This window comes from Labrus bergylta, chromosome 23 (genome assembly GCF_963930695.1).
Source record: "Labrus bergylta chromosome 23, fLabBer1.1, whole genome shotgun sequence".
Classification (NCBI taxonomy): domain Eukaryota; kingdom Metazoa; phylum Chordata; class Actinopteri; order Labriformes; family Labridae; genus Labrus; species Labrus bergylta.
In genome coordinates this window covers 664,321-684,192 of record NC_089217.1, presented here as the reverse complement: position 1 = coordinate 684,192, position 19,872 = coordinate 664,321, and the positions used below count along the sequence as shown (strand labels likewise).

The following is a 19,872-nucleotide window of genomic DNA, read 5'->3' as shown; positions in this document are numbered from 1 at the left end:
GAGACGACTGTTTTCACTTTCCACCGGTAAACGAACATCTCTTCGAGTTACTGAACTGGTTTTTAGTGGGGTCTTGGTGTATTATTGTGCATTTATATGAGAAAAACCTGGCGCAGACCCCCGTTCGGCGCTGTTTTTGGGAGGTTTCAGGGCTACCAAATGAAAGTACAAACATCTTGAAAGCTTTATTCGACTTAAATGTGAAGAGAGAAGTCTTCGCTATGTGCATGGTTCATATTTATTCCTAAATACGTCCAATAGATGCGTATTTTATACATTTTTCGGTGGAGAGAAAACACAAGTGACACAGTGTTCCGGCTACACTGGTGAGTTGCGGTGCGGGTTGAGTCTCTACGGTTCTCATGTTGTGTTTAAGTTCCTGTCTTTGTTGGAAGTTCAACATTCTCTCTCAGTGACATAGTCAACGAGAAACAAAACAAAGCAAGATGGCAGAAGTTGCTACTGAAGAGGCTCCCGCAGCACCAGTTGCTCCCGTCAAAACGGCGAAGAAGAAGGCAGCAAAGCCGGCGAAGAAAGCCGGACCGTCCACCAGAGACCTCGTTCTGAAGGCCGTCACCGATTCTAAGGACCGTAAAGGCGTCTCCTATGTGGCCGTGAAGAAAGCTCTGGCTTTGCAGGGCTGCGAGAACACCGTCGTGATCAAACGCGCAGTGAAAGGCCTGTTGGAGAAGAAGCAGCTCGTACAGGTGACAGGGAACGGCATCTCCGGATCCTTCAAGGCGCCAAAGGCAGCCGAGAAGCCCAAGAAGAAGGACGCGAAGAAGGCCCCCGCTAAAGCCAAGAAACCGGCTGGGAAGAAACCCGTCGCCGCCGCTAAGAAGGTTAAGAAGCCCAAAGCAGCCAAGGCGCCCTCCAAGAAGGCAGTGAGCAAAACCCCGACCAAGAAAGTTTCCGTTAAGAAAAGAACCAAGAGCCCGAAGAAGGCAACACCCCTAAAAAAGAAGGTAATTCCCAAGAAATCAGCAAGCAAGCCCAAAGCCGTAGCTAAGAAGCCAGCAGCCAAGAAGACAGCCAAGAAGCCAGCAGCCAAGAAGTAAAAGCTGTAAGCTTTACTTAACAAACCAAAGGCTCTTTTAAGAGCCACCCCAATCATCTGAAGAGCTCTCCTCTTGTGTCTTGCTGGTCGTGTGTTTTAACCTAGAACTCCTTCCTCATATTAGTAGAGGAACAAACTCCCCAAAAAGACTAGTATTCGAGATGCCCCTACCCGAGGTAGAACAAAGCATAACCATAGTTTTTTATAACTTGAACATGTCTAGTTTATGAAACGGATTGTTGTATAAATAAATAATAAATATTTTAATGCAAAATAACTTTTTGGGATGTTTTATGCATCTTAACAAAAAACTAAAATATGTCAAATTAGGGCTTCTCCAAAAGGCACAGCTCTAGTCTTATCACATGTATCTCTGGGAATCAGAATTTCACCAAATTTGGACAGGATGTTCACAGATATTACAATTATGCAAAGTTTTTATCAATACCATTTTCAATTTTTGAATTTTTCACACTTAAACACACACTTAAATAGTTTAGGTGAAAATTGAAACAGAAATTCAAAAGGTATGTATATCAAAGTCTGCCATTTTTTAAAGTAAGGACACCAAACATTAAAATATGTCATTTGTATGTTCTTTAGACTGTTATCTCAACATAAAAACAAGTTATTTTTCTTGATAAATTGATAAAATCATTTTAAGATTTACTTTTATTAAATCTGTTTTTACACTCTGTAAATCATGTAACACACACAGGCTGAAATATACGCACACACACAAATAATCCTCTGGACATGCACTAATGGAGAGATGTCAGAGTGAGGGAGCTGACCACAGCGGGCGCTCCTGAACTAATGGTGGGGAGGGGGTTTGGTGCCTTGCTCAAGGGCACCTCGACGGTGCTCAGGAAGTGATCTGGCACCTCTCCAGCTACCAGACCAACTTCCATATTTGGCCTGCACCGCCCACAAATGTAGATCTCAGAGTAGCTCAACACCAATTTATTTTTAATTGTATATCCTCCTTTGTTAATTAAGTAAAGTCTCACACATTCATGTTAATGAAGAAAAAGCTAAGTGCAGGGAGTTCATGTAATCAGAAATGCATCGGAAGTTCTGTATTTACAGTAAGATATAACCTAAAACTGCCAAACATACAAACGTAACTACAACATTTAATACATTAATATATTTGTCATTCAATCAGGAATATATGAAGCAGAATATCTACAGCCAGATGTGAAGTGTTTTCTTGATTTTATAAGAAGTTTATTGTTTGACGACATGAGATCAAACCTTTTTTTTACATCTTTTGTTTTGCTTTATTGATGTAGTTTAAAACAGATTAATTGGTGCTTTGAGCTCGGTCAGGAAATCAAACCCTCGTGTTTACAATTTCCACTCTTGGGCACCAACATATATTTCTTATATGTCTGTGTTTATGTATAAATGTATATATTTTGATTTAACTGTTATTATGCAGGAAATAAACGATTCTTTCAAGAGCGTCCTGGTCGAGACAAGCATCACTGATTTTACCCAAACAACATTCAGCAACACATACAAATTCAATAAAGACACTTTATTTGACATTAAAAGACATATTTATCAAGATCGTCCACAAACACATCTACAGCCTGATGTGTCCGCCTACAAGTCTTTTAACATCCTTTAAAAATCATCCAATGAGAGCTCAGTCTCAGCTCTGTTTGTGATTCGTTCAGAAGAAAAGGAGCAGCAAATTAAAACACCTTTTTCTGCAGTTTAGTTCTGACTTTTAGAACAGACAGAAAAAGTCTTGAGATTGAAGATTCTCTTCTGACTGGTGGAGGTCAAAAGGTCAGAAAGGAAGTAGACCTGAAGAACACGTCAGTGTTTACGTCTGCGTGTGGTCAAAGTAGTCCATCCAACACGTGCATACAACAAACAGTGATGAGCGGTGTCTCGATCCCTTGTCCCGCTCATTAGAGCATCGTTTGAACCTCTGGGTTAAGTTTCTATTAAATTCCTGTCGCTCAAAACTGCCTTACTTTTGGCTCTGACATCAGCAAAGAGAGTGAATGATTTATCTGGCTCCTTATGTCTCAGGATTCAAATGGCAGTTTGACTACTTTACGACCTAACCCGGCTTTTAAGCCTAGAAATCTGAGACAAATTAACTTGTGCATTCAAATCAAAACTCAAAACTCACCTTTTTTCCCTGGTATTTAAAACAAACTGAAACAGACCCCATGTATGTGTCTGTATGTATGCATGTGCATGTAGGTATGAGGGTATGTATGTGTTTGTAATATGTATGTATGCTGCATGTATATGCATATATATGTTTTGTGTGTGTATTATGTCATTACATGTATATATACATGTATGTACATGTATATATATATATTTATATAGCCTATATATGCATATGTATTGATTATTTTTTTATTTTTATGCATTGCCTGTAAAGCACTTTGGTCAGATGAAGCTGTTTTTAAATGTGCTATACAAATAAACTTGATTTGATTTGATATCTCAAAAGCACTTTCAGATCGAGAGTGATAACTCTAACTGGATTCTTTCCTATTCATCATGTTGAGCTCGTTTCCGGTCGCAGCAGCTCACATAACATGTTTCAGTGTTAGCAACTTGATGTACATCACCCAGCCGGTACACATTTCATTATTTGTTCATTAAGTTAAATCCTTTTTGTGTGTTTGTGATGAGACGTGTGTCAGATGTCCTGGTAGTGGACAGGTGGTTAAAAGAGTTTAGGGGCCCCTGGGCCTTCAGACCGCGGCTGGTTTACATCTTCTCTGTCATTATTTAGAGATAAAAGGGTTGAATTCAAACGGCATGTAAAATACTCTCAGCTTAAGACAATAAAAAAATTAAAAATAAAAGCAATTTTTTAAATCTGTAGTTGTAAAAGCAATTAAAATGAAAATATGCGGTTAAAATGTGATTAATCTTAATCTTAATTAAATTATCCAATGACCCCAATTAAAATGTGTATTTATTTGACAGCCCCAGTCAAGACATTTATTTATAAATATATATTTGACTTTTTATTAATATTTTTATAATTTTCTTATACTTGTTATTGAGTCTTATTCTGGCAAGTCCCCGATACTTCAAGCCGGATGACTTGCATCGTTGACAGTGGCATGACGTAACGTTCTATGCGCTTCTGATTGGCCGGTTACACTGCAGCTGTTACTAACCAATGAACAACGAGATAGTGACTATATAAGCTAGACTTCTCAGTCTGTTAGCATCATCTGATAGCCGCCACAGTATTAACTTGCCTTTGTTAACCTGACTGGAGAATCCCTTTGAAGATGTCTGGCCGTGGAAAGACTCAAGGAAAGGACAGAGCGAAGTCCAAGACCCGCTCATCCCGAGCCGGACTCCAGTTCCCCGTCGGTCGTGTCCACAGACTGTTGAGGAAAGGACACTATGCTAAGCGGGTCGGCGCCGGAGCTCCCGTCTACATGGCGGCTGTGCTCGAGTATCTGACCGCTGAGATCCTGGAGCTGGCCGGTAACGCTGCTCGGGACAACAAGAAGAGCAGGATCATCCCCCGTCACCTGCAGCTGGCTGTCCGCAACGACGAGGAGCTCAACAAGCTGCTCGGAGGAGTCACCATCGCTCAGGGAGGCGTGCTGCCCAACATCCAGGCTGTCCTACTACCTAAGAAAACCGAGAAGGCTGTGAAGGGAAAATAATTCTCCACCGTGTAAACCCCACAAAGGCTCTTTTAAGAGCCACCCAATTGATCACTGAAAGAGATTCCTGATCTGTTTCACATTCAGTACAGAGGGCTGCACAGTTAACAAGCTAGCTATCCTGCAATACACACAGATGCAGCGTGCTCTGCAGTTAGTGTCTCTGTTGTCTGATGGAGTGAAGACTGGTGTTGAATTTTAATTAAATCACAGACCTTTTAAATAATTTGTGATTAGTACATGATATATTTTCATTATTAGCCCCTCGTTTATTCCTTTTCCTCTGACGTTAGTCAGATCAACTGGGAAAGTAGGTTATGTGTTTACTACCAGGAACATTATGTACACCTAACAAAAACGTGTTTACCATTATTTTCGTAACATTATCATGCCCATTAAAACTAGAGGTTCCAAGTCCTCAGTTTAAGGGGTGAGCAGAAAACAATAATGTAGCAGCCTGGGTTTTAAAAAGCTCAGTTCCCTTCAATGTAATTATTACAATCGCGGAAATTCACATGGTGATGTCATCAAGGAGGTGAAGGTGTTGAGGCTCAGAAAGGAAGTCAACACAATGATGATTACAACAGAAGTTTGTGGAAGAAGTTGATATTAAGGTTATTTTTAATTTCTATAAAAAAAATTAAGATATGCTGAGTTGCTAATCACAGATTTTATAAAAACATTTTAAATGTAATTTTGCTGGGTTACACAAAAGTTCAATCTGGAAGTTTGCACTTTCAGCTAAACGGAACAAAAGTAGTGACAATATGTTTGAATTTCCCAGAAAGAGTAACTGTTGTACCCCTGTTGGCTAAAAAATTATACTATAATAATAATACTGATTTCTAAACTGGTCAGTCCATGTTCATTTCAGAATCAGCTTTATTGGCCAAGTATGCTTACACACACAACTGCTCTCAAGTATAACATTAAATATTGACAATAAACACAACATAACAAAAGACCTCCAAGGCTAAATAGGACAATAGTGCAGTAGTGATGCAAATATGCTGAGATAAACATTATAATAATATATTATGTTATGTCGATCATAACATAATCAAGGTCAAGCACTCATCATCCATCAGAACTTTGAAGTGTTGCTGTTGTTAAATGAACATCTCACATACTTGGATTAAAATACATTCATAAAGAGTTTCAAATCCAGTTATAAAAATATAAATTGTGACTGTGTTGGCTCATACACTGAAATTGTGATAATACAACATTAAAGCAATTAAATGACGTGCGCATAGATTCACTGAATTAAAACACCTGTCAAGCTGATTAATTGAATAACGCTGTTGTTGTCACCATAATTTCAATGCGATTTTTCTACTTTTATTTTGAAGGCTACGTGTTTTACAGGAAACGTGCCTGCTGCTTCTGTCCAGCTTTAACGCGGAAGAGGACTGCGCTCGTGCTGTTTCTCTCCTCTAACGTCCTCAGTCAGGATTTAAATAGGGACGCTCCGAGAAGGGGGAGCATCAGTACATCTACTGAAGAATCCTGAATCTATCAAGATGAGTGGACGTGGAAAGGGAGGAAAAGGACTCGGCAAAGGAGGCGCTAAGCGTCACCGGAAAGTTCTCCGTGATAACATCCAGGGCATCACCAAGCCCGCTATCCGCCGTCTGGCTCGCCGTGGTGGAGTGAAGCGTATCTCCGGCCTGATCTACGAGGAGACCCGCGGTGTGCTCAAGGTGTTCCTGGAGAACGTCATCCGTGATGCTGTCACCTACACCGAGCATGCTAAGAGGAAGACCGTCACCGCCATGGATGTGGTCTACGCTCTGAAGAGACAGGGCCGCACCCTGTACGGCTTCGGCGGTTAAACTCACCTCCATTAACAACAACAATAACAATCAAACGGCTCTTTTAAGAGCCACCCACTTTAACTGAAGAGTATAAACCTAACTTATAACGTGTTGAGCATGATTTGAAAATGTATTGGTATGTTTTTGTTTTTTTTACATAAAATAATATTCCTCGTCTGCTCAACTGATTCGTTATAGTAACATGAGTACTCCTGTTTCTTTCCACACATGCTTTTTCTTAATACTATCACAAAATATTCTAATATTTAAGACTGGTAATTCAATAGGACTTAATATGCAGCCACATGTTCCCTCACTTGCAGCCACCTGACCGTCATGTTTAACAATTTGAATTCCAAAGAAGTAAAGTCACCTTTGAAAGGGATAATACTGCACCTGTACGTCACATAACACTGCACCCAGCAGCTCCCTGAAGAGTCAACTACAGAAAGGCCTATACTTGGATGTGTGTTCTATTTTATACCATACATGGTGGGAAATACTAAGACTATACAATTGCTAGTTTGCACCAGAGAGAATATTTAACTTTGTCCAAAATGAGGAAATCCATAAACAAATGAAATAACTTATTTGATCTTGTGTTGTTTGATATATTCCTGCCCAGCTGATACAAAAATATGGTAGTATTTGTATGTTAACAGCTGGATGTTGCAGTTTATCTTGATGTTTCTTTTGTCTTGCTTTTATTTTTACCTGCCTTGGGGCGCACTTACAGAGCGCTGCCTTTATTGGTAAAAACTTGCAGCAACACCAGGTTTAATTTGGGATGGGCTTTAATTAGAAGTTTTGTGTTTCAGAATTTAATTTCAGGGCATTGTATAGATTTTGATGTGAAAGTAAGTGGTGGGATATATTGCCAAGTATTTGAAGTGTGTATAAAACAGTATAGTATAGTATGGAACAGTATCATCACATGAATATCTTTTAAAAACAAGCCTTTGTGTAGATTTGCGTGAAACCCCCTGAGCATATTGAAACGATGGCATATGTGCCAATATGTCAAAGCAGTTTGCTATCCTGTTTCAAAGGTGCTATAAAAATGAAGTTATTCTTAGTTATTATTGCATATCACATATTCATGCAGTAATCTATGACGAATCAATTTATCTAGTGAATAATGAAAATGTGTAGTCTGGTTTCAAATCTCCTCCATTATTGATTATTTATTTAAACTGCAATATTCTGACTCTTTACTTGTAGATAATCAATCCATTAACACAATGTACAACACTCAAACTACTGTGCATCCTCTTATAATATCTTCCTGTTATTACTTTGTATAGCATATATTGCTTATGTTCTTCTATAACATGTGCTTGGTACATAGCTGTATTTCTTCAACAGTCTTTAATGTACTTAATGCTTTATCTCTAATTTACATTCCTTATTTTAATCATATTTCTATTTGTATTATTATATATTATATTATATTATTATTGTATTATATTTCCCCTGCTATATTGTGTGATAGAACAGCTGTAACTACAGATAAATAAATAATTTCTGATTCTGTGTGAGAGAGTTTTCCTATCAATAGAAAATGGATAATGTCACTTTTTAAAAGTATCTCTCACTTGGGGCGTTGGTGGCCCGGTGATCAGTGTGTGTGGAGGCTGCCAAGCGGGCAGTCCGGCTTCAAATCCGACCAGTAGCTCCTTTCCTGTACTTCCCCACTCTCCCCCATATTTATGACTCTATCCACTGTCCCATCTTTACAATTGAGACCATAAATCTGCTCAAATTCATAGTATCATACTGAACTCCACTTAAACTTCTTTTGTCCTCAAAGGAAGACTTGCGGCAAGACATGACAGGACAGAAAAAAGACAGAATACGTTTACAAAGCTAACACGGTAAAATAGAAGATGCACTGAATATAGCTGCATTGTGTCAACAGTACCATACAAAACCACAATAATATCAGCCTACAAACATTCAAGAGTAACTGCTGACAATATTTACAACTGCCTGACTTGAATTAAGGAGGGAAATGGGACTGGGGACAAAAGACTGCCTGAATGCTAGCTGTTGGATTTAACAGAGGGACATAGTGTAGGCCTAAGATATATTTGAGACACTTATTCAACCTTGTTTATCTTGTTACAACCAGATACACAAAGGTGTGCTTTAAGGAGTCGTTAAAAATGTTCCAACTGAAGCTTTGATAACTAGTTGGAGCCTGTTTCTTTGTTGAATAGGAGGAGAAATGACCTCCAAAGAACGAGCACACACACTCAGAGACTTCCGCATAGTTACTCCGTGAGTCAGCGGAATTTGGCCAATGGCAGGAGGGGAATCGAACATTTGATTTGCATGCACTGTGTTTAAAATCGGTCAGCGCTCAGCAGCGTATCAGTTCTTTCAACGATCAGCATCGAATCAACCGACAATGCCTGAGCCGCAGCAGAAAGTCGTTTCAAAGAAGGGCAGCAAGAAAGCCGTGACAAAGAACCCCGGCAAAAAGGACAAGAAGAGGAGAAAGACCAGGAAAGAGAGTTACAGCATCTACGTCTATAAGGTGATGAAGCAAGTCCACCCAGACACTGGTATCTCTTCAAAGGCGATGGGCATCATGAACTCCTTCGTCAATGATATCTTTGAGCGTATCGCTGGTGAGGCCTCCAAGCTGGCTCACTACAACAAGCGCTCCACCATCACCTCCAGGGAGATCCAGACTGCTGTCCGCCTGCTCCTGCCTGGAGAGCTGGCCAAGCATGCTGTGTCTGAGGGCACCAAGGCTGTGACCAAGTACACCAGCTCCAAGTAAACTCTTCAACTGTCCTGCAGTCCCAAAGGCTCTTTTAAGAGCCACCCACTTACTCTACAAGAGTTCATTCCTAATTCACATGATGCACTTTAGCCAAGATTAATTTTATATTGGTATCTTCAAACTGCTGATTTACAGTCTCCAGTTAAGGTCTGCTATTGTGCTCCCTTCAACCTGAAAGAGTGAAAGAACTTGTGATTGTGTAGTAAGCACTTCAATGATGAAGATCTATCTCTGCCACATGTCACCATTTTGGAAAAACAGTAGCCAGCATCTTCACATGGAGAGGAGACGGTTATTAAAAGCATCCACTATTCCTAGTTAAAGAAATGCCACAAACTCTTGTCTCAGTACAATGATGTATTGAATGCAGTGGGATCAAGTTAATCAATAAAGTTGAGCCTACGTTGTTGACAGTGACAGTTGTTAACAATTGCACATCACCGCAGGGGATCCCTCATGGACCATGGAGGGCTTCAGGAGGGAATACGTTATTTATATATATATAAGGAACTAAGCAAAAGTGAAGCCACATATTTGACGCCATGATGGCAAATCTGACCATTGTGTTACATATTCAAGGTATCAACAAAAAACATGAAGACTGTGTCATTGAATGCATTGTCTCAGGATATGAAAGGCATCTCCCTGAATATTTCCTGCTGCTTCATCAGGCAGATACTAAACAAAGGGGCTAAATTCTGCTTTACTGAAGAAACTGAAGAGCCAGTTGCTAAAACTTGAAGAGCAGGTTTTTCATGTAAAGCTATGTTCAAATTTGAATTATCTGAAGTTATCTTTTCCACGTGTCTATTAAAACGTGCAAATATGTTAGTTAATGACTTAAAGGTATTTTTCCACAAGGTCTTATATTTTCATGTTACATGGTTTATCCTGTTCCTGTGGTAAGTACATTTCCAATTTTAATTTTGAGCTTGCAACATAATTGGTTCATGTACTGGTTTGTCTCTTGGGTTGTGTGATGAACTAAACACAAACTTGTAGTACCAACACCGTTTATAAGACACATTTGTTGTTACAAGCTCCAGAAATTGGAAACGCACAGAAAATAATATATGAAAGTGTGGTTTTGGTGATATTAACCACAGAGATTGGTGAAAATGGATTACATAGTTTATATTTTCAGCACCAAAATGTTTAATTTCCTTAATGCGAACAAGATCTCTGTCCAATTGATTGTAATGTGAGGGTTTGTGAGGTAGTAATGCCACGTTGCCAAAGTCACGTTTCTGTGCAAACAGACAATAAAGTGTTAGCTTCACTTTCTGCAGCATTTTATGAATATTATCGAACACTGTTCTCTTTTAAGTTTTTTTCACATCAGTAATAAATGCATTAATTCAAACACATTAAAAACAAAGTTCTTGTTTCTTTTCTTTTTGATGTTGAATTTTTGACTTAAAAAATACAGATTATAAGTTTTAATATGTATTAACTGCATGGTTTTTGGGGTTTATTCCCCTCTGACGGCTCATCAGATATGAACTCATCAAACAGAATAAATCATTTTCCTAAAGCGTTTCAACAGCAAACTTCAAAATATCCAATTGTAATGATAATTTATGCCTCCATTTAAAGACATGGCAAGAGGTCAGACCTGAACCCTGGCCGCCCACACAGAGGAACACGACCACAAACGTACCAACCACTATGCCACAGCGCCCCAAAAAAATGTTATTTACTTAAAATGTGTTATCCTGAACACACAAACAAAAACTAGGTCTATATAACCTGTAAGACTCTTTGATAAGCAAAGTTAGACGGATTAATTCTACTTTTTACTTCTTCATTTCTTTTTATTTTCTATTATTGTTATTTTTTTATTCCAAATATTTATCAGATGTTTACTCTTATTTATTATTGAAACTGCTGATTTGTGGATAATAAATATTACTTTTGTGAAATGTGTAACGCTTTGTCAGTATTTTCACATTCAGGCCAATAAAGTGATTCGAAAGAGAGAGAGAGAGAGAGAGAGAGAGAGAGAGAGAGAGAGAGAGAGACAGACAGAGAGAGACAGACAGAGAGAAATAGAGCGAGGCCGGCGGTATCACGTGCACGCTCCTGGCCAATCAGAGAATCTCGCGCTCAGACTCTGGCTATATAAACCCGGCAGAGGGACGGTTAGTTATCTTCTTCCCTTGAGTAAAGGAAAGCACAGAACCGTGAAAATGGCAAGAACCAAGCAGACCGCCCGTAAATCCACCGGAGGAAAAGCTCCCAGGAAGCAGCTGGCCACCAAAGCCGCCCGGAAGAGCGCCCCGGCCACCGGCGGAGTGAAGAAGCCCCATCGTTACAGGCCCGGCACCGTGGCTCTGAGGGAGATCCGTCGTTACCAGAAGTCCACCGAGCTGCTCATCCGCAAGCTGCCCTTCCAGCGTCTCGTCCGTGAGATCGCTCAGGATTTCAAGACCGACCTGCGCTTCCAGAGCTCCGCTGTCATGGCTCTGCAGGAGTCCAGCGAGGCTTACCTGGTCGGCCTCTTTGAGGACACCAACCTGTGCGCCATCCACGCCAAGAGGGTCACCATCATGCCCAAAGACATCCAGCTGGCCCGTCGTATCCGTGGAGAGAGAGCATAAACACCTCATCACCCACTAAACACAACCACAAAGGCTCTTTTAAGAGCCACCACCTTTAACTAAGAGCTCACATCCTAATAGAGTCCTTTCTTTATTAGAACTACCAATTACTTCATCTCACACATTACATTCATGTTTCAAAACACTAAACTAACACACAAATCTTTCAGCCAGCCACATACAGCCCAAACACCAACAGTAAACTCTATTTAACATTTAACAGATTAATGTGCTCACTTTACAAAATCAGAATAGACTGTCGAAGTTAAGGAAAAGCAAACAAGAGACACACACAGTGAAAATCTTCACTACCCAGGATTTATTAGCGACAGCCACTGTCACAATGAACAATGAACATTGAAATTAAACATCTTCATCAATCACATATGAACTCAACTTTTCACAAAGACGACCCTAAACTAAAATCACATTCATTCTCCACTCTCCTCAAGCAGCATCGTTCATGACATAAAGAGTGAGAGGAAGGATAACTGTTCTCACCTGACCAACCGAACATCTGTGACGTCTTTGTACGTTTGCTTTAATTTAGGATTCACTAACATAATTGGGCTTAATTTCAATATCTGTGTGTCTTAAGAAGCGTATATATCTAACGTCACATTTTTTCTTAACATTTTAATAACTATATTTATGAAGATGTGCCCGGACTGATGTTGACCTGCCTTTTCATTTTGTAACAGAACTCTTTCTGAATATATATTCAGTTTATTGGTCTTATTTGAGACTTTCAAACTTTGGAGACAAAAACATTAAGCGTTGCCTTCACCTGCGTGGTTTATTATATTACTTTTATATATTAAATGGCACAAACTTGAGTGCCATATTTATTGTCAATTTAACTTAATTTAGAAGTAAAGGGAGCGTTGTTCCCACTTGATGCACTGTACCACAGCAAGCTTGGAGTAAATTTACATCTGAAGTCTCTTGACAGGTCATTTGTTATGTCACCATGTCCATGGGTGTGACAGCTCGTCCTCTAGATAGCAAGTGAAATAGTTGAAATGATTGAGGAACCATATTTAAAAAAGCTGTGGTTTGTCTAAACACTGATTAGGTGTTCAGTGAGAGCCCCTTACAATCAGTGTTCTTACATAAACTGGTATGAACAGCTCAGATGATTCTGCTTGTCTTTGACCTGTTGAACAAAAGTGAATATCACTTAATCGTGTAACAAAATATATTTAGGGAGATTGGGGGTGTTGGGTTGTTATCAGGTCAAAATGATATATAAGGTGCAACCCGAAGCAGAACCAGGCCACTGGGAGTCTTAGGCTGCAGGATGTGTCCAGGCTAGATCGGTAAAGATCTAGTGGTTTTTCCTCACTCTCTCTCAGCCTGATAGATGCTTTATTGTTTCTTTAGTTCTTTATGTTTGTGTACTCTTCATTATCAAATTATGTTTTCACCCACCTGTTCACCACTGATACAGGTTAGACATTCCCCAGAACTGTTATTGGTTGTAGCCAGTCTGACATTATGTAAATATATAAATAAACAGAGCTTTGCAGAGTTAATGATATGTGGTGAAAATATAACCTAAAATAGAGAATGTGAATTTACAAAAACAGATGAAAGCCGATGAGTGCCCTGTTAGTTTTCAATACAGCACCATTATGTGCATGTTATCATGTTCTGGTGCAAACACCCCATACTGTCTCCTCAATTAAACATGCACAAGTTTAGTATATGTATCGTTATGCAATTAGATTGATGACGATGATAGTATTGATATGTTTCAACTTGAATAAATATACCGAGTGATCAGTCTATTATTCTGTCACTTCAGTAGTAAGAACGAATTCTCTTCAGTTGAAGTGGGTGGCTCTTAAAAGAGCCGTTGGGTTGTTGTTGTTAATGGAGGTGAGTTTAACCGCCGAAGCCGTACAGGGTGCGGCCCTGTCTCTTCAGAGCGTAGACCACATCCATGGCGGTGACGGTCTTTCTCTTAGCATGCTCGGTGTAGGTGACAGCATCACGGATGACGTTCTCCAGGAACACCTTGAGCACACCGCGGGTCTCCTCGTAGATCAGGCCGGAGATACGCTTCACTCCGCCACGGCGAGCCAGACGGCGGATAGCGGGCTTGGTGATGCCCTGGATGTTATCACGGAGAACTTTCCGGTGACGCTTAGCGCCTCCTTTGCCGAGTCCTTTTCCTCCCTTTCCACGTCCACTCATCTTGATAGATTCAGGATTCTTCCTCAGATGAACTGATGCTCCCCCTTCTCGGAGCGTCCCTATTTAAATCCTGACTGAGGACGTTAGAGGAGAGAAACAGCACGAGCTCCGCCCGCCAACGTTCTCTTCCGCGTGGGCTAACTTTCTAGACATGACGTCACCAGAGTAAAAGCGTCTTGTTACAATTGAGGCACTACTGTCTTTGAATCCAATACCACAAATACTACGAATGGTTTGATCGAATCCTGAGCCCCTTGATTGGTCAGGCACATCAGGGTGTTATATCGCCCTCTTTGTGTAAGAGACTGCAGCTGTAGCGTCCCTCCTACCGTATCAAACAAAACAACATCAGACGTTTTATCACAATATGTAGGGACTGTCATGTCATCAGTCATTTGGTGTATTTTTGGATAGCCAGATTTGATCATGGTCCATGCAGTTTGAGTGGTTGGTGTTATTGAATACGTAGAACAACGCTGATACATACAATCCGTATTTACATTTATTAACTTTGTTATGTGTCAATACACAGTGTATGTGTATTATCACATGTTTTATCACGGGAACATTCAACTCTTTAGGGTTTAGTGGGTGGCTCTTAAAAGAGCCGTTGATTTGGGTGACATGTTAGTCGTTTACTTCTTGGTGGCCTTCTCGGTTTTCTTGGGCAGTAGGACAGCCTGGATGTTGGGCAGCACGCCTCCCTGAGCGATGGTAACTTTCCCGAGCAGCTTGTTGAGCTCCTCGTCGTTGCGGATAGCCAGCTGCAGGTGACGGGGGATGATACGAGTCTTCTTGTTGTCACGGGCTGCGTTTCCGGCCAACTCCAGGATCTCAGCAGTCAAGTACTCGAGCACCGCCGCCAAGTAAACGGGAGCTCCGGCACCGACACGTTGAGCGTAGTTTCCCTTCCTCAGCAGCCTGTGAACACGGCCGACGGGGAACTGGAGCCCGGCACGGGATGAGCGGCTCTTTGCCTTCGCTCTTGTCTTTCCACTTTTGCCTCTTCCAGACATTTTCAGATTTGTCGTTTCTTCGTCGAGGAGATGCAATATGTTTAATAACCGTCGAAATTCTGCTTATATATCATTACGGCTCCTCTGAGCCGGTCTATGATTGGTTGGGCTTAGCGTATGTTCTATCGTCCAATCAGAACGTGGAAGATTTTTAGTAAAGTTCCAGAGTTATTATACAGCTTCCACGTCCCGTCCGCGCTTTTTGATAGGGATTTTCAAATGTAAGGCAACGGAAGTGTTAATTAACATCGTAAAAATAAACAGAGGCCTCACTCACTTTAAAGCAGACCCTTATAAAAATGATGAACATTTATTCATGTAGGCTATTTTAAGATTAGCCTACTTTCATAAAAAAGATGCCTTTCAGTGATGACATGAAGATATTCAGTTGGATGAGTTCTGATCTGGAGATGAATTCTTACATGTATTCCTCCAGTTGTATAATCATTTCATATAGTTTGCCTTTTTTTGTGCTTCAGATCTTCTCAGTCTGGGTTCAGCTGTGACTCTGATGGTCATACTTCATGTTCAATGTCAAGATTTGATCTGTATTTTGTGTTGATTGAGGTAACATCAGACAAATCTCTCACACAGGTAGGAGGTTCAAGCCCAACAAAGTTTTGGCCCATGGCTGTTCATCATGAGTCTGGTTCTGCTCGAGGTTTCAGCCTTCTCTCCACTGTAACTTTGGTAAATGTTATTTAGTGCTTGTGATGTATTAATGTCGGGTCATTGTAGAGAATATTACAGAATAAGGTCTTAACAGCTCTTTAGTAAAGTGTCTTCAGATAACTTTTGTTATGAACTGCTGATATACAAAGATTCCATGTGGACTAAGATGTTTTTTAGGACTCAGCGTGTGGACAGGATTGTTTTGTGAAACGGAGGAGGAAAACCTCCATTTAAAAAAATTCCTGCCTACATGTGGACTATAGGCCTGGATATGAGATTTGTACAACAGATGAACATTATGTGACGCCTTGCTGCCTGTTAACACTATGTTGTTTGATAGGTCATAATATTTGAAGGTTAATATGATTTATCCATTAAAAGCCTTTTTTTATTCCCCTGTTATCATTCTGCCTGGTGGATGACACTTTATTAGTTTATGAGTTTTTGAACTCCCTCAGATTTTCATGTATTTCTTTCTTCTCAGTTGCTGAGATGTTCAGGATGAGTAAACTTAGATTCATTTTTGTAGGCTATCTGCACAGAGACATATTATTATTCTTGACAATGTGATGTTTCTTTTTACACTGCAGCGTGTAGGCTTTACAAGTCTTTAGAAAATACAACACAACATTTTCTAAATGTTAATTAGACTACAAATCGTGAAATGTCCGTGTTGTGTGAAAGGCAGAGTGGTCCATTTCTTAAAACAAACACCAAAATAAAGCTCATCACATTCTCAACAAGACAGTAACTCTAACCTTTGGAGGTTAAAACTGAACACAAGATGGCGACATTTCCCCGTTTATGAATCCGTGTCCACTGATCAGTCAGTTCAGTCAGGGGATGGCAGAGACAGCATCATGAGGAGTTTCACTTTTTGCCTCCCTCAGATCTGCTGTTCCAGTTGTGAGAGTAGTCTAAATAATGATGCTTACATAATTACAGAAAGTATTTATTCAGTACTTTAAGACTTAAAAACGAGCAGCTGTAGTGGTGATTATTACTACACGTTATTCAAAATGATACAAAGAAAATAAAATGAAGATATGTACACAACAAAAGTCCGATTTCAATATCATGGTGCACTCCACAATGCTAGTGCAAATAAAAAAAGTGCAAATTCTTGCAGTTCCTTGAGTGTCCACTAGAGGCTGGCTGCGGAACCGGAAGTCACCTACACACCCTTTCAAAACAAAAATTAAATTTTCACCGCAGACATTAACATATTTTTAACAAGCAGCAACCTCCCTCTTCTCTGACTTGAATGTGATTAGGAGCGGATTGCATTTCTAATTAATGAAAATAAAGGATTTTTTTTCTATTCTATTCTAGTTCTTTATTGTTTATCATGTATGTAGTCTATATTGTGTAGGCTATATGAGAAGGCATTGAAGTTACAGGGAATCAGTGTGTTAGAGCACATGTTACAAAGTGCTTCACATAATCAGAGATGGAAGACACTTGGAGGAGCACACAGGCTTCATACATAAATCACATAAACCAACATGCATTCAAATTAGGCCGACAAACAAAATTCTGAGGGGTAGTAAACATTGGTTGATGTCACATGTATTGTTTGACACTCAGGAAGCTCGTGGTCAGTCTACGTTGGAAGGTTAGAAAATTATGGCTGTCAAAAGATCACATTTTTTAATGATTAATCACATGTTTGAAATTCCATTATTTCACATTTAAAAATAAAACTTGTTCGGCCTTTATTTTGAATTTCTGTAATGTCTTAAGCTGAGAGTACTGTACTTGCTGTTAGAATTCAACCCTGCTTTTATTTTGAAATAAAGTAAGGCCCTTCTGTTGACATTATATAGGCTTAGACAAGAGCAGGTAAAAGACCTTATCATTGTTAAATTAGGTTACAAAGACCCAACATTAATCCATCATGAGCACTAAGCAACAATTAGCAAAGTTAGTGGTGAGGAACAACAAGAAACCTCGAGCAGAACCAGAAAGCTGTGCTGGGCTTGGAAAGAGAGAGATGCAGTGATGCAGCCTAAAGAAGTCTTCATTTTGAATTGTCTCGTCCAGTAGAGGTTATCCGGCCTCTGCTTTAAACAGCCACCTGAAGACTTCTGTTGTGTACTAACCATGGCACAGAGTAGGGAGGGTCCTCTGTTCAACATCACTCGCAGGAAACAAATTGCAGCATATCAGACATGAATATCATCAATCAATCAATCAATCAATCAATCAATCAATCAATCAATCAATCAATCAATCAATGGTGTGAGTCAGAGGAGATTTAGAAATGGGTAATGACTGAAAAACAAGTGGATACTCCATATTCATGAGTATAACCTGGAGGCTAAGGAGACAAACAGAGCAATTAAATATATATAATACTGTATTGATTAAAGTGATAATGTTGATTATAGAGGTTAAAGGTGAGCAGGTGTATAACAGTGGAGGTGATGGAGGCTCAGGTGTATAACAGAGGAGTTGATGGAGGCTCAGGTGTATAACAGAGGAGGTGACATAACAGTGGAGGTGATGGAGGCTCAGGTGTATAACAGAGGAGGTGATGGAGGCTCAGGTGTATAACAGTGGAGGTGATGGAGGCTCAGGTGTATAACAGAGGAGGTGATGGAGGCTCAGGTGTATAACAGTGGAGGTGACGGAGGCTCAGGTGTATAACAGAGGAGGTGATGGAGGCTCAGGTGTATAACAGTGGAGGTGATGGAGGCTCAGGTGTATAACAGAGGAGGTGACGGAGGCTCAGGTGTATAACAGTGGAGGTGACGGAGGCTCAGGTGTATAACAGTGGAGGTGACGGAGGCTCAGGTGTATAACAGAGGAGGTGACGGAGGCTCAGGTGTATAACAGAGGAGGTGATGGAGGCTCAGGTGTATAACAGTGGAGGTGACGGAGGCTCAGGTGTATAACAGTGGAGGTGACGGAGGCTCAGGTGTATAACAGAGGAGGTGACGGAGGCGTATAACAGAGGAGGTGACGGAGGCTCAGGTGTATAACAGTGGAGGTGACGGAGGCTCAGGTGTATAACAGAGGAGGTGACGGAGGCTCAGGTGTATAACAGTGGAGGTGACGGAGGCTCAGGTGTATAACAGTGGAGGTGACGGAGGCTCAGGTGTATAACAGAGGAGGTGACGGAGGCTCAGGTGTATAACAGTGGAGGTGACGGAGGCTCAGGTGTATAACAGAGGAGGTGACGGAGGCTCAGGTGTATAACAGAGGAGGTGACGGAGGCTCAGGTGTATAACAGAGGAGGTGACGGAGGCTCAGGTGTATAACAGTGGAGGTGATGGAGGCTCAGGTGTATAACAGAGGAGGTGACGGAGGCTCAGGTGTATAACAGTGGAGGTGACGGAGGCTCAGGTGTATAACAGAGGTGATGGAGGCTCAGGTGTATAACAGTGGAGGTGACGGAGGCTCAGGTGTATAACAGAGGTGATGGAGGCTCAGGTGTATAACAGAGGTGATGGAGGCTCAGGTGTATAACAGTGGAGGTGATGGAGGCTCAGGTGTATAACAGAGGTGATGGAGGCTCAGGTGTATAACAGTGGAGGTGACGGAGGCTCAGGTGTATAACAGAGGTGATGGAGGCTCAGGTGTATAACAGAGGAGGTGACGGAGGCTCAGGTGTATAACAGAGGTGATGGAGGCTCAGGTGTATAACAGTGGAGGTGACGGAGGCTCAGGTGTATAACAGAGGTGATGGAGGCTCAGGTGTATAACAGAGGTGATGGAGGCTCAGGTGTATAACAGTGGAGGTGACGGAGGCTCAGGTGTATAACAGAGGAGGTGACGGAGGCTCAGGTGTATAACAGAGGTGATGGAGGCTCAGGTGTATAACAGAGGTGATGGAGGCTCAGGTGTATAACAGTGGAGGTGACGGAGGCTCAGGTGTATAACAGAGGAGGTGACGGAGGCTCAGGTGTATAACAGAGGAGGTGACGGAGGCTCAGGTGTATAACAGAGGTGATGGAGGCTCAGGTGTATAACAGTGGAGGTGACGGAGGCTCAGGTGTATAACAGAGGTGATGGAGGCTCAGGTGTATAACAGAGGTGATGGAGGC

The 19,872-nt window shown here is 40.9% G+C and overlaps 7 protein-coding genes across 7 annotated transcripts; 5 read left to right on the top strand and 2 right to left on the bottom strand.

Annotated features, from left to right (window-relative positions):
• The first annotated feature begins 403 nt into the window (after positions 1-403).
• Positions 404-3,499, top strand: LOC110000949 (histone H1-like). The gene has a single exon (XM_065951595.1). The coding sequence runs from the start codon at positions 447-449 to the stop codon at positions 1,056-1,058; it is 612 nt and encodes a 203-aa protein (XP_065807667.1). The 5' UTR covers positions 404-446; the 3' UTR covers positions 1,059-3,499.
• A 771-nt stretch (positions 3,500-4,270) lies between these two features.
• LOC110000952 (histone H2A-like) lies at positions 4,271-4,967 on the top strand. Its single transcript, XM_065951578.1, has one exon. It carries the CDS (start codon positions 4,342-4,344, stop codon positions 4,726-4,728), a length of 387 nt encoding a protein of 128 aa, XP_065807650.1. The 5' UTR covers positions 4,271-4,341; the 3' UTR covers positions 4,729-4,967.
• Positions 4,968-5,110: 143 nt separating this feature from the next.
• LOC110000955 (histone H4) lies at positions 5,111-8,078 on the top strand. Its single transcript, XM_020656339.3, has one exon. It carries the CDS (start codon positions 6,252-6,254, stop codon positions 6,561-6,563), a length of 312 nt encoding a protein of 103 aa, XP_020511995.1. The 5' UTR covers positions 5,111-6,251; the 3' UTR covers positions 6,564-8,078.
• Positions 8,079-8,937: 859 nt separating this feature from the next.
• On the top strand, positions 8,938-11,227 carry LOC110000954 (histone H2B 1/2-like). Its single transcript, XM_065951388.1, has one exon. The coding sequence runs from the start codon at positions 8,956-8,958 to the stop codon at positions 9,331-9,333; it is 378 nt and encodes a 125-aa protein (XP_065807460.1). The 5' UTR covers positions 8,938-8,955; the 3' UTR covers positions 9,334-11,227.
• A 212-nt stretch (positions 11,228-11,439) lies between these two features.
• LOC136177658 (histone H3-like) lies at positions 11,440-11,951 on the top strand. The gene has a single exon (XM_065951476.1). It carries the CDS (start codon positions 11,526-11,528, stop codon positions 11,934-11,936), a length of 411 nt encoding a protein of 136 aa, XP_065807548.1. The 5' UTR covers positions 11,440-11,525; the 3' UTR covers positions 11,937-11,951.
• A 287-nt stretch (positions 11,952-12,238) lies between these two features.
• Positions 12,239-14,274, bottom strand: LOC110000956 (histone H4). Its single transcript, XM_065951640.1, has one exon. It carries the CDS (start codon positions 14,133-14,135, stop codon positions 13,824-13,826), a length of 312 nt encoding a protein of 103 aa, XP_065807712.1. The 5' UTR covers positions 14,136-14,274; the 3' UTR covers positions 12,239-13,823.
• Positions 14,275-14,528: 254 nt separating this feature from the next.
• Positions 14,529-16,620, bottom strand: LOC110000953 (histone H2A-like). The gene has a single exon (XM_065951639.1). The coding sequence runs from the start codon at positions 15,149-15,151 to the stop codon at positions 14,771-14,773; it is 381 nt and encodes a 126-aa protein (XP_065807711.1). The 5' UTR covers positions 15,152-16,620; the 3' UTR covers positions 14,529-14,770.
• Between the last annotated feature and the right edge of the window lie 3,252 nt (positions 16,621-19,872).

Coding starts and splice junctions, on each gene's coding strand:
- LOC110000955 (XM_020656339.3), top strand. CDS start 6,252: ATGAGTGGACGTGGAAAGGGAGGAAAAGGACTCGGCAAAGGAGGCGCT.
- LOC110000953 (XM_065951639.1), bottom strand. CDS start 15,151: ATGTCTGGAAGAGGCAAAAGTGGAAAGACAAGAGCGAAGGCAAAGAGC.
- LOC136177658 (XM_065951476.1), top strand. CDS start 11,526: ATGGCAAGAACCAAGCAGACCGCCCGTAAATCCACCGGAGGAAAAGCT.
- LOC110000956 (XM_065951640.1), bottom strand. CDS start 14,135: ATGAGTGGACGTGGAAAGGGAGGAAAAGGACTCGGCAAAGGAGGCGCT.
- LOC110000954 (XM_065951388.1), top strand. CDS start 8,956: ATGCCTGAGCCGCAGCAGAAAGTCGTTTCAAAGAAGGGCAGCAAGAAA.
- LOC110000952 (XM_065951578.1), top strand. CDS start 4,342: ATGTCTGGCCGTGGAAAGACTCAAGGAAAGGACAGAGCGAAGTCCAAG.
- LOC110000949 (XM_065951595.1), top strand. CDS start 447: ATGGCAGAAGTTGCTACTGAAGAGGCTCCCGCAGCACCAGTTGCTCCC.